The sequence below is a fragment of the Octopus bimaculoides genome, chromosome 4, assembly GCF_001194135.2.
Source record: "Octopus bimaculoides isolate UCB-OBI-ISO-001 chromosome 4, ASM119413v2, whole genome shotgun sequence".
NCBI lineage: Eukaryota > Metazoa > Mollusca > Cephalopoda > Octopoda > Octopodidae > Octopus > Octopus bimaculoides.
In genome coordinates this window covers 118,586,960-118,608,286 of record NC_068984.1, presented here as the reverse complement: position 1 = coordinate 118,608,286, position 21,327 = coordinate 118,586,960, and the positions used below count along the sequence as shown (strand labels likewise).

Sequence of the window (21,327 nt, the reverse complement as noted above, 5' to 3'; positions counted from 1 at the left end):
GTTTTTATTATTATTTTCCCTAATATTTTCACAACAAATATAATCTACTACATCTCATAATTTACCTTTATCCATTATCTCATTCTTTTGTCTATTTCTTCTTACTTAAAAACCAGTTTCTAATTTCTTTGTTCCAGGATTATTTGTTTAATGCTTTCTTCCATTCTGATCGTCCCTGACCAGTAACCTGTTTATATGATATATAAATCCTATCCCCCCCCCCCCATCTTCTCTCTCTCAGTGTCATTTGACAAAGTACATTGAGATAGTTTCCCTTGCATAGACCAGATATCTAAAGATTGTTTAAAATACAATCAGATAGCGAGTAGCTTTGCCTGTAATCTGAGCTGACTGTTCAATTAGAATTGTTGTTGCCAGGCACATTCACAGTGTTTCAATCACTTTCACTCACTTCATCTTCCTCTCTGACTTAGAATTCATTAATCTTACCATTCTATCTCTTCTATATCACTTAGACCTCGATAAAGTCTACAATAAATCTCTGGTGTTCAACATATTTTGCTTCCCACACATTAGAAATATGATACCTTTTCTATTTAGCTATTTTGCTCATTAAAAAATAAAATAAAACCTTGGAACATTTCCCAAATTTATGTGTTGATTTTATTCAAGAAGCAGAGGGAAAACAAAGTTTTGTCTTTCCCAAGGTCATCGACGAAGGAGATATCTGTTCCTGTTGAAGAGACCTGCATACCTGACCATTTTATGAGAGATTGTATCATATGACAGCCATTCTATGCATTTTTATCTCAAACTGCTACAGATGCTTTGTTGCAGCTTTATGCAAAATAGTGATTTCAAAGCTGGTTGCTAAACTCTGTATATATACATCAACTGATTGATGTCATTAGTGCCCAACCACTCTGTGATTGACCTTTCATACAAGTTAATAATACACATTTAATTTATCATAATTAAGCTAGTGTTAGCACATCTAATGTAGTGAGCATTAAATACCTAATTAGAAATAATTATAAAGAAAAGTCAATTAGCTCAATGATTCATATTACACTGTGTAACAAAATTTTAATTTTTTTTGTCTTTGGTCAGTCAGTGTTATTTCCTCTTTGCTCTTATCTAGAAATCAAAGGAAATGACAACTATTCCCTGCAAACTTTGCCTTTGTGACCTGCACATCAATGTTTTGAAACTGATCTATTGTCCATTATATTTCAGACAGATTCAGTACTGAATTGCTGAAGCAGAAATATTATGACAAACATTCTGTTCAATACCACAGATTTGCTTGTCTGTTGCTTGTCTTTAACCACTTGAGCATATTCCTTAGGGGCTGACAATATGCGCATCTCTGATGATTTGCAGGAATAGTGGGGAAGCATCATAACCATGCATTGAGAAGGATTCTTTGGGGGTTTGAATAAATGTAACTAAATATTTGAAGGAAATATCAACCATTTTTCATACTTTCTATGGGTAAGCAAATAGGAAATAACAGTTGCTACCCAAGGACAAAAACTGTTACACAGTGTTATTCTAGTTATTTCCACAGGTATGGAAAACAACTCTAGATATGTTTCAGTTTTATGAGACCTTCTCAGCAAAGCATAGACTTCATCTTGTACCTCTTCTCTTATCGCTAGGGCAGCAATTTACTGAGGAACTCCAATGAGAACAAAACATGTCCTCATTGTCTTCTTTACTTGCTGAAATCAGGTTAAAATAATATTAATCACTGAGCTAAATGTTGTCTTTCTTCATTGAATAACTGTGTCTAATTAGATATTTAATGTCTTCTATATTAAATATATTAACTCTAACTTAACTTGATTTTGCATCTGACAGCATGTAAACTCCAGATGTAAAAAAAAACATAAATATAACTTATTGTTTATAGAAACCTGGTGGAAATTATATTGTCTGCATTAGTGATTATGCAACATAAAACCTACCACTTCAAATTTTACTAATCACTGGTCCCAACACTCTAGTAATAGCTCCTACTTTCACCAAACTTTTCAGTTTCACTTTCTCTCTTGCATTCTCAATTTCTCTTTGTCCGTTTAGCTGTGATTAAAAATAGCTATCCGAACAAAATTTCATTGGACTCATTATTTTTAATAAAACGTCAATGCTCAAACTCAAACCCAGTACTTTCTGTCTTGATTACATTATTGAAACTATTCTTGTTTTAAAACATGGTTAATAGTAACATGCATGTCCAGTTTTAAAAGTGCTTTCTGCAACAGCATACAAATCTTTCATTTTACAAAAACCTTCTTGTCCATAACTAGTATGGGTAAATGTGTACAAAGCAGTCAGAATTTATTTGAAGGAAATTTTTATGGAATATATGAAATTCCTTCAAGTAAATAGCAGTTTGCTGGTGTCTCAAAATCTAATAGATTATATTTTTAGATAAGTCTTAGTTTAAATGGGGCACTTTTTTGTGTTGGCTATGTTGTTTTCTTTTTTTATTACTACTGTTTTCAATTTTCTTTAGGGCTACCATAGATCTGTCTAACATCAAAAATGAAGAAACACATGTAATTGAACAACAGCTTGAGGATGGAGCAGGCATGGTTAAAATTCTTTTAACAATCAGTGGAACATCAGGCAGCGAAACTATATCTGACTTAGCAAATTACACTCCTAACCCAAAAGAAAGGGAAGAAATTGTACAAAATTATGTGAGTTGTGATGATTTTTCTTTTTTTTATCCCCAACATTTGAAGTGAGCCATTGCCTTTTTGATCCCCAACATTACTGGGTGGCAATAGGGACAATCATTCCCAGTTATATAGTTGACGCTGATTGTTGTATGGTGAGTTATACCTTAGAGCATTTCATTTCCTTGTGTTGTAGTGCTTCTTTGTATTACTACCCACCAAACATTTTCAAGTATTTTCCAGGGCATTTCTGTGAGCTGCTTAATTGTAAATATCAAGAAACAATAAAGCACATCATCTAGCAGCTACTTCAGGAACCAAAAATTTGCTATATAGTTTGATTCACCATACACATACATCTACCTGCTAGAAATGAGAGCTAAAACCCTCATTTGAAGCATCAGATATTTGGTGGTTCAAACAAGGATTTTAGCTCTCATTTTTAGCAGGTAGACCTATGCATTCATCCTTATGATTGATATGTGTGTGTGTGGGGGGGGGGGGGTGTTCACAAACAGCATACACTCACTCACATATACATGTACACATCGGAGAGAGAGAGAGAGAGGGATTAAATTAAAAATTTATTAATTGTATTAGTTTATTTTTTTGCTGAAGAATTGGTGTAACTAGCCCTATTTTTCATTTTGTCAGAGAGAAAATAAAGCTGCCAGCATTCATCTCAGCAATTTAAATGAAGTAACTGGGATGATGCATCAATACAAAATGCTTTGGGGATTAAAGAAAATTGGCAAAAATATTAAATGGCAGCTTTAAGAAAATTGTTTAAATTCTTAGATTTTAATTACAGCCTTCCTTTATTTTATATTTATTTTGAATTGTTTGGTGCAAAATGGGAAAGTTATAATTATTTTTACTTATTTGTATTTATTAGGGCTTGCTGAAATCTCTGAGTAATTTAAAAGATGTTGGCTGGCTCCAAGTGAAAGGCAAGTTGTTTTAGATTGTTTTTTTAAATTGTCCTGTCTCATCATTGTCATTATTACTGTTATTACTATTATTATTATTATGACATTCACTTTTCCATGCTTACATGTGTCAGATGGAATTTGTGGAACCAGGCAAATTTTTTTTATAGCTGGATGCCCATGCTGTCACCAACCCTCACCTGTTTTCAAGTGAAATAATGTTTCCTCGTAGAAAATTTGAAGCAAAGGGCATTGCTAGTATGACAGTGATACTCATTTACAACTATCATATATTGTCAAAATGAGGAAATTTAGGTACGTGTGTACACGTACACACACACACACACACACACACACACTCTTACACAACAGGCTTCTTTCAATTTCACTCTCCCAAATCCACTCACAAAGCTTTGCTTGGCCCAAAGTACCACACAGTAGGATTGAACCCAATCCCCCACACTTATCACTGTTAGATAATAAGGGGATCCATTGTGCATAAATATATATGCAGGCATGCTGTGTGGTAAGAAGTTCTCTTTGCAACCATGTGGTTTCAGTTTCAATTCCACTACATGGCACTTTGGACAAATGCCTACCATAGCTTTGGGTTGACTGATGCCTCATACATGAAATTTGGTTGACAGGAACTGCACAGAAGCCTGGTATGTGTGTGTTAGTGCATTTGCACTTGTGTACTGAGATCAAAGGCAGGCTGACAGTGGATAAAAACTTTGTATGTGACAGATGTACTTCTTTTCAATGTTTTTTAAAACTCCATAGAAGTAGTTGACAGCTTCTGTTACCGAGGCAGTGTAATTATCTATGGAAGAGGATGCTCTAAATAAATAGTTGCCAGAATAAAAACAGGGTTGGAAATGTTCAGGGAACTATTTCCTCTGCTGGTAACTTGGGGATTTTTTTTCTCTCAAGCAAAGAGTAGATTGTATGTTGCTAGCATAGAAAGTGCAGTGCTGTGACATGGGCAAAAAATAAAGAATGCAGAGGATGTGTGAAGATTGAAGAAAAATGAAATAAGAATGCTCTGCTGGATGAATAATGATAGTGTGAGTGAATGACATGGTACAGATGAGCTGTAAGATAAACTGAATATAAGAGGATTCAGATGCAGTGTGCAAGAGAGATGACTGTATTGGTATGGACATGTGATGATAGGTAAAAAAAAAAGTGTCAGGATATCCAAGTGGAAGAAAATTGTAGAAAAGGAAGACCAAAGAAGATATGGGCAGAAAGTAGTGAAAGCTGATCTCCAGATGCTCTTTGTGGCTGATCTCACAAAGGATATGGCAAAAAAGTGCAACTAAGTACGAGATACTGTGTTGGAAAGGATCCGTCTGACTCATGCAGGTATGGGATAGGAATGTATAAATGATGATGTGCATGTATGTATTTGTGCATAACCGTGTGAACCAGTTTAGATGCTTTATGGTATCCTTAAAAGAAATGTGCCATATTTGATGACTTATAAAATGCACATTTTTAAAAGAAATCACCCAGGGTCCTTTATGTGAAGCTTAAGACTGACCCTTGTTCTATGATACAGATTTCCTGTTTTAAAGTGATCTAAATTAAAACCTTCCCTCAAAATTTCCTGTAAATTTATGTTCCAATCACTAACCTTAATGACAAAGTTATTTTACTAAATTCTTCCTAATTTTCAAAATTAGCTGAAAAGTAGTGTATCCCAACAGAAATATGGTAACAAAAGGGTTAAATATTACATGCTTTAATGCACTAAAAACTGTTTTCTTTTTTTCCTGAATATGCTCTGCTGGGCATCTAATATGCCCATGTGTCTTTTATGTCATCAAATACAGTAAAGAAAGAGAGTTAATCATTTGATAGAGATTGATAAAATAGGTACCAGACTAAATACTAAGGTTTGTAAAATTGGCTAAAAGAGACCATAGAAGTTGGTGCCCCTGAATGGTCATAGTCGGTGACTGAAACCAGTAAGTGAATAAAGAATAAAAGAGTGATGAGCGTCGTAGAAATGAATAAGGAGAAAAATGTTAAATCATAATATTTGCATCTTACATATGTTTCACTTTCTACCAAGCAAAGAAAGGCTTAAACTGTACTTTATTTATGAATAATAATGTATATACATATTTTTTTCACTTATCTAGTATTTAAAGCTCAAGGTTTACTATCTGCTGATATTGGTGGGAAAAGTGATCCGTTTTGTGTTGTTGAATTAGTAAATTCTCGACTGCAAACACAAACTGAGTATAAAACACTCAATCCCCAATGGAACAAGATCTTCACATTGTAAGTGATAATTGATTCCTATTGATATTCAATATTCTCAACCTTGAATATACTTTTTAAATATTGATGATATAATGATAATGAATTCTTGTTTTATAGAAATATTAAATTCATAACTTTTTTTGTTTTATTTCAGTAACATTAAAGATTTACATTCTGTATTAGAGGTAACAGTTTTTGATGAAGACAGAGATAAAAAAGTTGAATTTCTTGGAAAAGTAGGCATTCCTCTATTAAAAGTAAGACCAATTTTATTGATTATTAACTTAGTTCTTCCTCATTCTCCCTTTTAATTAATTAATGTGTGATTAAGTTTATCATTTAGCTTAGATCATTCATGGTTAGAATATACTTTTTATTTTTCATTAGCCATATCTGCTAGTGTATAAGATGTACCTCTAACACAAAAGGATATCTTGTGGGAAAGAACAATTTTATTATGTTTCATCAAACATTTATTGACATATTTTAGCCCTTCACATTTAAATGACCTAACTATTCTACCTGTTTTATGTTCAAACTGATCAGATCCAGCCTCTCACATCTACCTTACAATCAGATCATCAAAATCTTGAACTACAATATAATGCATGGTTGATTCAAAACACTGTGAATAAATAAGCATTACATTTGACTGAGCTGTCTAAATGTTAAAAAGTGTTTTGTAGGAGAAAATGTATGATTCTATGCATGTAAATATAATGTTGTGGAAATATACTAGAATAAAGTATGAAACCAGAAATTTATCATAAATAAATCACATTATACAAGTACCATATCTCAGCTTTCTTTTCAGACCAGCTGTATAGTTATTTATGTTTTGGTCAAAAGAATTGATATACAAGGTGTAAAACTTGTATTTCTAGCTATGGTATTTTACGTAACTGCTACTGACCTCTAGAGTGGCACACCACTGCTATCATTTTGTTGTTATACACTCATTATAAAATGATAATATTCCTTTCATGTTTCCAGGAGCATTTCCCATTTAGATAATGAACAAATGTTTCTTAAAAGTAACATAGTCATTAAATAATATAAGACATACCTTGACTTGGAATTTAATTCTGAATGTTTTAGGTGCAGGCGTGGCTGTATGGTAAAAAGTTTGCTTCCCAACCACATAGTTCTGAGTTCAATCCCACTGCGTGGTACCTTGGGCAAGTTCTCTACTGTAGCTTCAGACCGATCGAATCCACTCCATGAGTGGATTTGGTAGACAGAAACTGAAAGAAACTCATCATAAGTGTGTGTGTGTCTGTGTTTGTCTCCCCACCATTGTTTGATGACTTTGATTCAAGTCTTGATTTCTTCATTTTGAGTATTCAGAAAGAAAAATAACGTTATCTCTTTTCTTTTTTTTTGTCTTTTAGTTAGATGGTACAAAGCAAAAGTATTTCATACTGTACATACTCACCATTGTTGCCATAATTTGAAATATTTTTGGGAAGAACATTGTAGAAACTTTTTTTGTGTGTCTCTTCGTTAATTTTGTTCAGTTGGTTCAGGTTAATGGAAGCAAGAGTTCTAAAAAAGAAAAATGAATATAAAAATATTTAAAATAAAACTGTGTCAGTCTCCTTGCAGATTTATGATAATGATTGTTAGACTTTGTGTATTTAATTATTTTAATCATAAATAAACATTATGACATTTCATCTATTATTTGTCTTATATATAATTTTGCTGTTACTTTTAACAGATCAAACCAGGAGAGAGAAAATGGTATGCCTTAAAAGATAAAAAATTAATACGGAAGAAGAAAGGGAAAATATTAATAGAAATGGATATTATATTTAACCATGTAAGCTTTTTATTGAAATATTTTCCATCTATCTATGACCTAGTAGATAAAAGCAATATTCTTAGTCTAGAAACAAAGGTTTGTAATTCAAATCCAGTCTAAGTATTACGAATATATTCAGGAAAAGACACCTGAAGATGGTTAGAAATCAAACTGAAACATAGTGTAAATGTAAATATTTTTTAAAAAAAGATAAGGTTGATAGTAATAAATATAATTTTGTATACATTTTCCAACTTACTTTGTTTTATTACATATCAGTAAATACTTTCATAAAAAATTTCTTTATAACTTGCTCCATCTCAGTTCAATTCATTATAATGCTAGTGTCTACAGTAAATTGAAAAGTATTATTTGATGAACCCTTTGTGAAAATAGAAGTGCAATATCATAATAATAAGTATACATTAAATGATTTAATAAGAATGACAACACATTGTATTATAGATATTGTTTTAGATGATGTTAAAATGTTGACAATAACAGTTACATGTTGTGTATAACATATTGTGTGCAGAAAAATTTTGGATTAAATTTAAGGTTACTAATCTAATTTTATTTACAGATAAAAGCAGCAATTCGTACTGTGAATCCCAAAGAAGATAAATATATGCAAGCTGAACAAAAATTCAAAATTTCAGTATGTTGAATTCTTATTTTCATTATCTGCATGTACGGTGTATGTATAAGGTTTTGATTAAAGAAAAAAATTTCACCAAAAATTATAGAACTTCTGGCTTGCTAGTTTTGGTTCATTATTCAAACCATATCACAGTTTGTTTGTTACAACTCTGTCTACTGAGGCTGATTACTATATCTATTTATGCTTTATAGCATAGTTGAGTGAATTACATAGTTTAAAACAATGGAAGAGAATTGTCTATCAGTTTAGTTGTGAGGATAATTTTCAGCATAAATGTTCATGCAGTCTAGACTAATCATTTTACTGTCTACTAAATAATCCTCTAATTTTAAATCTAAAAGGGTTGCCTTTCATGAAATATTGTATGAACACACATTTTTACCTCATAATGAATAATTACAATACTAGACTGTTGGTTCAAAATATATGAGTTGCAAGCTTGCTGCAGGTATCACCTTTGTTTATGTGCAGGTATGGCTGTGTGGTAAAGAAGTTTGTTTCTCAACCACATGGTTTTGGGTTCAGTTCTGTTGTGTAATGCTTAGGGCAAATGTTTTTTACTATAACTCCAGGCCAGCTAAACGAAAAAAGATTTGTGTATGGTTGAGTACATAGTAAAAAAACTGAAAGAAATCTGTTATGTGTGTGTTGGTATTATTATTTCCTTGTCCTGTTATCGCATGATAGTTGTGTATAATTAATTAATAAAAAAGTTTTTGATTTAAAAACTATTTCCTTCATTCTTTTGTGTCATTACTGCTTTTTAATAAGAAATATTTAATGAAATTTAACGAAAATATTTAATGAAATTGATAAAGAACCATGAATATTTAATCATGTTATACTGATATAGTAGGAACATTTAATGTGAAATACACGCTTCATGAATACTAGTTACTGCATTGACATTTGACCAGAAATTTGTGTGAATTAGAGTAAATTCAAAATTGTCAAACACATGAAACCACTCTACTGTAAATAGGCAATAAGTGCACTCTATAGTATTGAGTGTCTCTTTTACAATGGTTTCATGGAAAGTGTGTGCTTATCCTTAATTGGCTCACCAATTGGCCTGTTAGCATTGCATATTTACTAGATATATGCCAACAATGTGACTTCCATGTTGTATTTTCAGTTAAACTTTTTAAATCAAGTTGGAAAACAGCTTGCTTATAATTCAACTCCTTGAATGCTGAAACTCATTTCCTGTGTTTATCAACTCCTTGGATAAGCACATAGACTCTCCAGGGATCAATATTGACCTCTTTTCTGACTTTTGCACTTGTTCTGTTCAGTTGTCATTAATTAGCTTTATGTTTCTGTTTCCTATTTGTAGGTAATGAAGAGAAATATCAACCGAGTCTCTCAGATTGTATCTTCTTTTGTTGAAACTGGAAGGTTTATTCAGAGTTGTTTTGACTACGAGTCTAAACCACGGAGTATCACTGCCTTTATTGTAAGTATTATTTTTTTAATAAGCTCCTTCATTTATGGGTAAATTTTAACAAGCATTTTCTATTTTAATCCAATTAATATTTCATTTTTAAATACTTTTTGCTTAAAACAATCTATGGAAATTATTGATTAAGATAAATTATTGACTTTCCAGCAGTGTTTATTTTCATACAAAGTTTCCTATGGAGTATATCCTTAGGTTTTAAGCATCACTACTTTAATATATTAATTAATTAAATTTATTATTCAAATTTACTAAATAGATAAGACAATTGTAATAATCATGACAAAAGCAGTGACAACTAAAGTTTTACAGATGTACTTCATAGTAAAAGCTTAGATATATATGATTCTAAATCTTTGGAAATGATCAATAAAAGAACAATACAAAACTATTGTATTCTTAAGATCTAATAGTTCTTGAAATATTTCGGTTGGGAGAGGGAACTTCTACCCAACTGGCCTCTCCTGTGGCAGAGAGAGGAACAACCTCTAGATAATGGGGGATGATCATTTATATGGAAATAACCAATCCTGAACCAAACACGGTTGCCTTTTTAAAGCCATCACAGTCACCAGTCAAGTGGTTTAAAGTTATAGTTGAGGTCATAGGTATTAGTATGGTGAATGTGCAGTCCTGAAGAAGTTGACCACTGATCATTGACAGCACTCACTTAATGCTGAGCAGAGGAACTTCTGTAAGAGGTCAATGGCCAGAATCAACAAGTTACCAAAAAGTATTATTGCTAATACTTATGGACCAGTGACTATAGACATTGCTGAGACCCCCTTTGGTCATGACTGACCATTGGATTTCACCTAGAAAGTTACCCTCCCAGGCACAAGTCTGGGCAAGGTTGTTTATGGAAGACCAGCAGTCGCCCATGCATACCGACCTCCCCTCTCCACACCACTAATGTTATCCAAGGGAAAGGCAAAGGCTGATACAGCTTGGCACCTGTGACGTCGCAACTCATTTCTACAGCTGAGTTAACTGGAGCAACATGAAATAAAGTGTCTTGCTCAAGAACACAACATGCAGCCCGGTCCGAGATTCAAACTCACAACCTCACAATCATAAGCTCATAGACATTATTAACTAACAAAATATGCAAAATCCAAGCAAGCTCAATCAGTTGTTGGTGATATATTTAAACAAACTTCTCATTATCATTTTTATTTATATATTTGCAAGTCTTTGAAATGCTTGAATAAAAAAGAAAAAGTTTATTATAATTAAGCATAGACATGGTTGTGAGGTTAAGAAGCTCACTTTGCAACCATGTGGTTTAGGGTTCAGTCTCACTTTGCAGCACCTTGGGCAAGTGTCTTTTACTATAGTCCCAGACTGACCAGTGCCTTGTAAGTAAATTTAGTAGATCAGACCTGTATGGAAATCCATTGTATATATATATATATATATATATATGTGTGTGTGTGTGTGTTTGCATTTGTCATCTATCATTGCTTGATAACTGGTTTTGGTTTTTTTTAGTCCCCATAACTTAGTGGTTCAGCAAAAAAGATCAATAGAATAAGCACCAGGCTTTAAAAAATAAGTACTGGAATCAATTTGTTCACCTAAAATCCTTCAGGATGGTGCCCCAGCATGGGCACGGTCCAATGACTGAAACAATTATAAAGTAAAAGATAAAAGATAATCTTATTATTACAGTATAAAAAAAAAAAACAAAAGACGAAGACAGGTGGTGTAGACAACAAACAAATGTATTAGTATAACGCTCGGGAAGTGAAAAAGTCTTTAACGTTTCGAGCCTACGCTCTTCCACAGAAAGGAACAAGGAGAGAAAAAAAGAATGTGTAGTGGCTAGCGATCTATCATGGCGAATGCCGGACAGAAGGGTCACACAGGAGAGCTAAGAAGAAGGGGAGATAATAAGGTAGTGGTGATCCCAAAACAAAAGTGCGCGTGCGTGTGTATAAGAGAGTTTGTATGTGCGTGTGGAAGAGGGCTGGTGATCTTATATTATAACCTCCATACCTTGAGGGTATGCCATGGTACATGCCACCATCTATATCTCTCTTCCTTTACTTTTACCATCCCATTTATATTCTGATCCCTGTTCCTGTGAGTATACCCTGGTACTTTGTCACCATCTCTCTCCTGCTTTCTCTTGTTGTCTCCCACTCTCTCTCTCTCTCTTTCTCCTACTCATCCCTCAGGTTGGATAGCCATGTATCTCCTTTACAGCAGCACACTTGTTTCTGTCCGCCTTCTTGATCACTCACTCTCTCTCTCTGGCTGGGTAACCATGTATGTACTCTACAGCAAGACACCTGTCTCTGTCTCTCCATCACACTCGAACCTTTCATCATCTAACGCAAGATCACCTCTTCCAATGCCCCTTCTCCTCTCAAAGGATCTTTGTCTTGCAAGGTACTTGGTGATCCTGCCAGGGCTGGTGCCATGTAAAAAGCATCCAGCTGTAAAAACCATGCCAAAACAGACACAGAAGACTGATGTAGGTTCCTGTCAAACCATCCTACTCATGCCATCATGGAAAGTAGATGTTAAACAGTAATGATGATGACTGATATGTTTATATACCAAAATATTTTATAACATTTTTCTGACATAATTTAAATATATACTTTAACCATGTAACACAAGCCTTCGGTAGTTTTTTCAGTCTTGTTTATCTTCTATATATACATACATATATATATAAGCACCCATGCCAGTGATGCAGGAAAGGCACCTGTACTTGTGTCATGTAAAAGACATCCAGTACACTCTAAAGAGGGGTTGACATTAGGAAGGGCATCCAGCTGTAGAAACCAAGCCAAAACAGACTAGAGCCAGGTGCAGCTCTTTGGTTTATCAGTTCCAATCAAACTGTCTAACCTATGTCAGCATGGAAAACGGATGCTAGATGATGATGATGATGAAGATGACGACGACGAGAGAGAGACAGAGAAACAAAGAGGAGAAAGTTGTTGATTTGAATAATTTTATAACAGGACATTCATATCAGCAAACCAAGGGCAGTCATGGGCAGGATGGTATCACAAGTGTTAAAATTTCAAATTATTCATACTTCTTTTTCACTAACATTACTTTATGTATCTGATAGGAATGTGGAATCTAAAACCATATTTAATCTTTCTTTTCTTTTTCTTTATAATATATTCACAGGTTTATGTTATGGTTGTATGGAACTTTGAACTATATATGCTACCCGTTACACTACTCATTATATTTATCAAAAATTTAATTATTGCTATGGTTATGGACAATTTTGTTAAAGAACCATCTTCAGAAGTAAGTAACCATTTTCTGCATATTTCCAATAATTTGTTTTATTTACTTGTACATATGTCTGAGGCAGTGGAATGGCAGAATTGGTAGAGCATTCAACAAAATACCTTGCAGTAATTCATTATCATCATCATCATCGTTTAACGTCTGCTTTCTATGCTGGCATGGGTTGGACGGTTTGACTGAGAACTGGTGAGCCAGAAGGCTGCACCAGGCTCCAATCTGATCTGGCAAAGTTTCTACAGCTGAATGCTCTTCCTAATGCCAACTACTCCGAGAGTGTAGTGGGTGCTTTTACGTGTCACTGGCATGAGGATCAGTCAAGCGGTTCTGGCAATGACCATGCTCAAGTGGTGTTTTTTTCGTGCTACCTGCACAGGAGCCAGTCCAACGGCACTGGCAATGACCACACTTGAATGGTGTTTTTCATGTGTCACCGGCACATGTGCCGGTAAGGCAATGCTGGCAACAATGATGCTCGAATAGTACTTTTTACGTGCCACTGGCACAGAAGCCAATCCGTAGCCCTGGCAATGATCACACTCGGATTTGCTTTTAACGTTCCACTGGCACAAGTGCCAATCAGGCGGTACTGTCATTGGGCATGTCAGCGATTTTGATTTTACTTGCCTCAATAGGTCTTTGCAAGCAAAGTTTATTGTCCAATGAATGAGGGGTACTCATAAGTGGGCTGGCTACACCCACTGGCATAGGCTATGATCTCATTTGGCTTGTCGGGTCTTCTTAAGCACAGCATATCTCCAAAGGTCTTGGTCATTAGTCATTGCCTTGGTGAAGCCCATTGTTCAAAGGTCGTGCTTCACCACCTCATCCCAGGTCTTCCTGAGTCTACCTCTTCCACAGGATCCTTCAACTGCTATGGTGTGACACTTTTTCAGACAGCTGTCCTCATTCATTTGCAACACATGACCATACCAGTGCAGTCGTCTCTTTTGCACACCATGTCATATTCAGTTATGGTGATTATGTTCTGTGTTAAATTGACTTTGCTTTTTATCATTCCATGGTCGATAAAATAAAATATCAATTAAATTTTCCTATAAAGCATCCTAAATGTGAATGGAATTATGGATTCTTATTTATAAGATTATAATTTTTTAGACTATTAGTTTCATTATTTTTCAGATATGAATTTTTGTTTTAAATATTTTCTTCTATACTACATTTTGTTCAATTTGATTTTCCAGTCATTGCCAGATGTTTTATTTCCATTATGCATAAAACTGTTGATCAAATCTAGTCTAGCTGTAAATGGTAAAATATTTTTTTATCTTTAAAAGAAGTGGAACCAAGAAAGATGGATTAATATTTCTTTAATTATATTTTCATATATTTCCCTGTTTTTGTATTTTTCAGGACTATGTAGATGACGATGAAGAAGAAGAGGAGGAAGATAAAGAAAAGGTTCGTCACTTGAAATGTTTTTGTTTTTACGTGATTGTAATGTAAAGACCCTGAACTAGAATTGTGAGTTTGCAGAGAACTGTATATTCAACTGAAATGAAACAAAACTGCGAAATAGAAATTAAAATAGTTTTCTTCGCCGTCTCATCTGGGCATTGGTAAATCAAAGTAGCTTTAAGTAGGTATATTGGTCATGATAAAATGTGTTTATGATATTAGGCTTCATTTTTATACATATATATCACAAATAATTATACACAGGAGAAATAATTGTTGCATATATATCCAAATGAACATATTGCAGTGAGTCTTAATCAGAAAGAATGAATGTCATGAAGATGAAAAAGAGCATTCAGAATGCTCAGAAATAGAGCAACCAAAGAGTCAAGCCTTGATGATAATTATCTATCAGACTATTTGTCAAATGTACTTTAAAGCAAATTATTAAGTAACTGAGTGAATGACCATCAAATGGCACATTTTTCTATTTGAATCATAAAATTATTACATTATTTACATTTGATGGAACCACTACGCCATATGCCCGTGGGCATATGGCGTAGTGGTTAAGAGCACAGGCTACTAACCCCAAGATTCCGAGTTCGATTTTAAGCAGTGACCTGAAGAATAACAATGATAATAATAACAACTACAACAACATCGAAAAATACCTTAGGAATGAGAACCCAGGTTCAAAATTTCCCCAAGACACCTAATGAAGGCTGGAGGGTATATCAACCAAAATGCTGTGTTAACAACAAACAAGATGAGGACAAATATTCGTCAAATGTAAATAATGTACATAATTCCTCATCTCTTAAATATAGAACTGTAATAAAATTATTAGTTTGTATCTATCTTTTATACAGGAAGAGAAAAAGTCCTTAAAGGAAAAACTACAAGCTATACAGGAGGTTTGCCTTCAGGTACAGCAAACAATGGATATGATTGCTTGCCTTGGAGAAAGGGTAAAAAAGTAGGTGGTATATTTTCTTCTTTGCATTTTCATTGAATGTTAAATTTTATTTCAAAGACAATCAATGATAGAGTTTCATGAATTAAGAAAAAATAATTTATATGTATTTGTTCGGTTGAGATGTCACATTTGATAAGTGATATTCTCAACCCTTGAGTCACTCATGTAACTTAAAAGCCAAATGATATACATATGTGTATATTATCTGTGTGTATATATAATCATACATACAAGCACACATTTAAAACCAAATATATGTGTATATTATCAAGTAAATAGTGAAGCCAAACAAATTCAAAAATCATGTTTTATCATAGTTTCATCTTTGAATTATTCAAAAATAATTTTGAAAATAAAAATTGTTACAATAGGGCATATATCAACTAGTAAAGAGTTTAGGTGGTAGTATGAGGAAAAGTGGGAGTAAAATAAAAGAGGTATTTGATATATATGTGTGTGTGGTGTAATGGCAGATGAAGTCTCTTTAAAGATAAAAAATATTTAACTGTCATTTGAAATAGAATCACTTTCTTAAAGTTTACTTGATTTTCACTTCAGATGTTTGAGTAGAATATTATGAATAAGCATCCATCAGAATATAAACTATTTGTAATGATATTTGGAAAAGAAATGAAATACTGAAGTAAAAGTTTCTTTGGGTATTTTAATTGTAATACTTTTCCCAGAAATAATTATGAATATCCAGACTGCAGTATTAATTATATGTGGTAAACAATCAACTAAGTGTCTTGTAGTTATGTAGAGAAAGTTATTCTAATTGTATTTGATACACAACCTTGTCAGATTTGAGTATCGTTCGTCTATGAATGCAGCTCATAGAACCACCAAAAGGGGAAATTACTCTTGCTATATTTAATGAATGTGAATACCTAGCAAAAGGTTAATAGAACACCTAGAAATTAACTGTAACAAAAGCAGTGTATTTCAATAGAAATTTGGTAACAAAAAGGTTTATACAGATTTTTAACATGTATATCTGAGGATAATTTTTTATACAACTTGATGAAAATTTTTGCATCTGGGGTCAGGACATAGATTGAAAGTGAAATCATCCAAAATTATATTCTTGCTCCTATTTTTATTTTTATTTATCTATTTTTTGTTGGTGATAGATGTTGGATTATCTCTTCTTATATACCTAATTTTACCAATGAAGCCATAGCATTTCAGAAAATCTTTATAATACTGAGAAGTGTCACTGAAAATAGCCTCATTTAAAGAGAGGTGGGAAATGCATAATGACTATCAAAAATATTTTGGAATGGGTGCAAAATCTATTATTGAAATGTATTGAATCACTAATTTTCTAATTTGGTGAAAATAGTACTTTGTTTAAGTTGAGTGTCACGTCAAGATAGTTATCTACTTTAAAGTTAGGATCAACTGTTTTTTTCAAGTTAAATTTCTTGAAAAAGTTATAGAGCTCTTTTTGGAATGTTTCAGTGTTTTCTTAGTATTTTTATTGTTAAAATTTCTGAGAATTAAAAGGCCACCATCCCTTAGAGACCTTGAAGAGTATAGGTTAACTTAGTGTATATAATCCTATTATATCACTAATCTTCAAACAAATCCTTTACTTTATTACTAACATCAAAAGGCACATTAGGAATTTTTTGTTTTGATTTCTTTTTCTTTTCTTTTCTAAGTATTCTGATGCTGTTATCATAATAAAGAATTGATTTTCTTGAACTAATTTCCCCATTACTACCATCTTCTCTTCTCTGGCACCCCTTCACTACCATTGTATGTTCTTCCCAGCTAATTCCACTCTTATATAATGAGGGATAGCCATGTATATTCATTATAGCAAGACTCCTGTGCTTGTCCTATCATTCTTTAACCCCCCAACACTTGGTATAAAGCTACCTCTCTCCCACTTAGCCTAGGTGGGGGGGTTCCTTTTTCTTTTTCCATTTCTTGTTCTTTTTGGTAGTGCAACCTACTTAGAAACCTCACTTGTGTCAGTGGCACAAAATGGAACATTCTTCACTGTCGTTGGCATTAGGAAGGGCATCTAGCCATAGAAACCTAAGCTGATATTGGAAGCTGACATAGCCTTGCCACTTGCTGAATCCTGTCAAACCATCCAACTCATACCAAGATGGAAAACAGACATTAATTGATAATATAATTATGATGTAGTAATTTGCCAAAATTCTTAGTAAAAACGATAGCATTGCAGTAATCATGGAATAATAACTGCAAATGTCAAACTGTTTGAAGCGGCAATTTTCTTTATTAGGTATGAACTTAAAACTAATTGGTATTTTTCCCAAAGGTAGAGCTAATTTAGTTTTTTGTATTGCTGATAATATTATCTCTTTTTACTTGGTTTAGTGGAAGAGGTGGTTGTAAAATTAGACTAATGATCTTTAAATATGATTTATGGAAACTAAATTATTATTATCAGCATTCCATCCGTCTTTACAGTCTAAGTTCAAATTCTGCCAAGTCGACGTTGTCTTTCATCCTTCCAGAATTAATAAAATAAGTACCAGTTGCAAATAGCAGTTAGTGTAACTGACTAGCCTCCACCCCTAAAAAAATTTCAGGCCTTGTGCCTGTAGTAGAAAGGATTATTATTATTAAGGCAGTGAGCTGGCAGAATCGTTAGCATGCCAGGTGAAATGCTTAGCGGCATTTTGTCCATTTTTACGTTCTGAATTCAAATTCTGCCGAGGTCAACTTTGCCTTTCATCCTTTTGGAATCAATGAAATAAGTACCAGTTACACACTGCGGTCAAAATAATCAACTAACCCCCTCCGCTACAATTTCAGACCTTGTGCCTATAGTAGAAAGGATTATTATTATTATTATTATTCTATAGATTTTCATCCCTAAGCCATTGAGCAATAGACTAATGGAATTTGTTTAGAGTATTGGACAAAATGCCTCTAGTATTTAATTACAGCCTTTTACATTTTGAGCTTAAATCTTGCCAAGGCCAACTTACAATTCATCTTTCTGGGGTTGATGAAATAAAATTCTAATCAATTCCTGTGGAATTATACAAAGACTACAGTACTACATTCATTCATTCATTCCACTTCTTAGTGAGAAATAGTATTTTCACTGTTGCTATACCCCCATCTTTTAAATGTATGATGTTTAACCATTTTATTACCAAATTCCTACTGAAATTCATTGCCTTTTCTTCAGTTAATTTTGAAAATAATGAAGAATTAGGTAAAAGAACTTTGTCATTATAAAGCTGGTGTTTTGGAACATAGATTAACATGATGTTTTGAGGGAAGATTTTAATCTAAGTCATTTTGAAACAGACAGTTTGTATCATAGGACTAAGGGCTGTGTTAAGTGTGTTGGTATCAAAATGTTTAAATGGTCAAACAGTACATTCACTGTTGAGTGTTATTACATTAAAAATAATCTAGAAAAGTTTCTGAAATACCATTTCCTAAAAAACAAGGGAAGCATCAGCTTGTGATCATCGTGTCATAGTGAAATTACATTACTCTTTTGAAGCTGTTCCATGCTAGCTTTATGATGTCAACAATGATGACAATAATAATGCTACTCATGATCCTCTTTTCTTTGTTACAGTACATTTAACTGGAGCATTCCATGGCTCTCTACTCTTGCTGTGATATTTCTGCTGTTAGGTGCCATAATCTGCTACTTAATCCCACTGCGAATGTTACTATTGTTGTGGGGTAAGTATTACTAAAATATTTCTGGTAAAAACTAACAATCATGGACTCTCCTGTGTGAGTGCATATATACAGGGTGTGATGGGTAAATTGTCATTTTTAATTTTGTGCATGCACATTGTTTGTTTTTGATTTTGTCAACTACACAGTTTAGTAGGGTCAGTTGGGCACTATCTGTGAGAAAAACAGTACCATGATGCAATTCACTCTGCCAGAAATTTAGAAACAACATGCTGTACTGCTTGGCATTTGCACCAGAAGCTCCAATATGAACATTTCAGAGTGTCTGGGTGTCCGTCTGAGGACAGTGCAGTCTGAGGACAGTGCAGTCTGAGGACATGTACTGAGAGTGATAAACATCAAACATCCAATCAGCATCATGGTGTTTGGAGTGATCACTAGTGATGGCGATTTTATGCCTCCATTCATCTCTTCCCACATGGCCTCAGACTCAACACAGAGGCCTACATCAAGTGCATGGTGGAGGTAGTACTGCCCTGGGTCAAGATGGTGGCTGTCTGGCAACAAGACTCTGCACCATGCCATGCAAGTAGGAGAACTCCATCATGGCTGTCAGACAATTTCTGCGACCACATCACCCCTAACATCTGGCCACCTAGCTCCCCAGACTGCAACCCCCTTGATTATTATGTGTGGGGTGCAGTTGAGCAAGAGACTTAACAAAACTCCTTGTAATACCAAAGATGAACTGAAGGCAAGGATTATGGCAGTACTCACCAACTTAAACAAGGAGACCATCCAGAAGAGTTGCAGGAGATTCCAAAATCGTCTGGAGGTTGAAACCAATGGCGATTTTATTGAATAAATTTACTCTTTAGTATTTCAAGATATTTTTATGTAGTTTTGGTAAATATATCTGTTAAAATGAGATATCAGTGTTATTTTCATTTTTGCATAATTTAGACAACAGTTTATTCACCACACCCTGTATGTATGTATGTATGTATGTATGTATGTATATGTATACACACACACACATACAAAATCATACATATATTATAAATGTGAATACATTTTTTTTTTTTTTAGTAATTGTTGAAATTATTTATTTTCAGGCATTAACAAATTTACCAAAAAGCTTAGGTCTCCGAATGCTATACCAAATAATGAATTACTGGACTTCCTTTCAAGAGTACCATGTGATCTAGAACTGGTATGTTAAATCATTTCAACTCAACTTTGTTTAATCTGGAAGAGATTATCTTCCCCAGAGTAATTAACTACTTTAAGCACACTGTATATTTGAAAAAAATTGGAGGTGCAATGGCCCAGTGGTTAGGGCAGCAGACTTGCGGTCATAGGATCACGGTTTCGATTCTCAAACCAGGCGTTGTGAGTGTTTATTGAGCGAAAACACCTAAAGCTCCATGAGGCTCCGGCAGGAGATGGTGGCGAACTCTGCTGTACTCTTCCACCACAACTTTCTCTCACTCTTACTTTCTATTTCTGTTGTGCCTGTAATTCAAAGGGTCAGCCTTGTCACACTGTATCACGCTGAATATCCCCGAGAACTATGTTAAGGGTACACGTGTCTGTGGAGTGCTCAGCCACTTGCACGTTAATTTCATGAGCAGGCTGTTCTGTTGATCGGATCAACTGGAACCTTCGACGTCGTAAGCGACGGAGTGCCAACAACAAATATTTGAAAATTATAGATATTGTCTGAAAAAAATTATCATGTTATTAATACTTACCATATAACAAACTAACTGCTATGGTTTTAATGTCAGACCTGATGGAGTGGATCTATGATCAGAGACATTTCAACTGTTGATCTTACATAAACAGAAAAGAGTTTGGAGGGAAGTTTTATTGTGCATGTCTTTAATGTTGTTATTTAGCCTTGGGTCAGAAATGATGGAGTAGACCTATCATCAGACTTTCTTGTTGTGACCATCCACTAATGGAAATGAATTTAGGGGAAGCCTGTTGTGCATGTGTAGCAGAGGGTTATTTACAACGCCAAAGCCTTGTGAGTGGATTTGGTAGACGGAAACTGAAAGAAGCTCGTCATATATATGTGTGTATATATATATATATGTGTGTGTGTGTATATGTTTGTGTCTGTGTTTGTCCCCCCAACATCGCTTGACAACCGATGGTGGTGTGTTTATGTCTCCGTAACTTAGCAATTCGGCAAAAAGGACCAATAGAATAAGTACTA

At 34.0% G+C, this 21,327-nt stretch overlaps 1 protein-coding gene across 5 annotated transcripts in view; it reads left to right on the top strand.

Moving 5' to 3' along the window:
- LOC106868836 (multiple C2 and transmembrane domain-containing protein 1) overlaps positions 1-20,340 on the top strand; it is a 288,695-nt gene extending 268,355 nt beyond the window's left edge. For all 5 annotated transcript variants that reach the window (XM_052967390.1, XM_052967388.1, XM_014914262.2 and 2 more), the window contains 12 exons: positions 2,483-2,669; positions 3,544-3,598; positions 5,728-5,869; positions 6,006-6,108; positions 7,572-7,673; positions 8,239-8,313; positions 9,653-9,772; positions 12,929-13,054; positions 14,429-14,476; positions 15,346-15,452; positions 19,036-19,145; positions 20,219-20,340. In XM_052967390.1, the coding sequence (XP_052823350.1) occupies positions 2,483-2,669; positions 3,544-3,598; positions 5,728-5,869; positions 6,006-6,108; positions 7,572-7,673; positions 8,239-8,313; positions 9,653-9,772; positions 12,929-13,054; positions 14,429-14,476; positions 15,346-15,452; positions 19,036-19,145; positions 20,219-20,325 (1,282 nt within the window). In that variant the 3' untranslated portion in view covers positions 20,326-20,340. The remainder of the gene's footprint in view (positions 1-2,482; positions 2,670-3,543; positions 3,599-5,727; positions 5,870-6,005; positions 6,109-7,571; positions 7,674-8,238; positions 8,314-9,652; positions 9,773-12,928; positions 13,055-14,428; positions 14,477-15,345; positions 15,453-19,035; positions 19,146-20,218) is intronic.
- Positions 20,341-21,327: the final 987 nt, after the last annotated feature.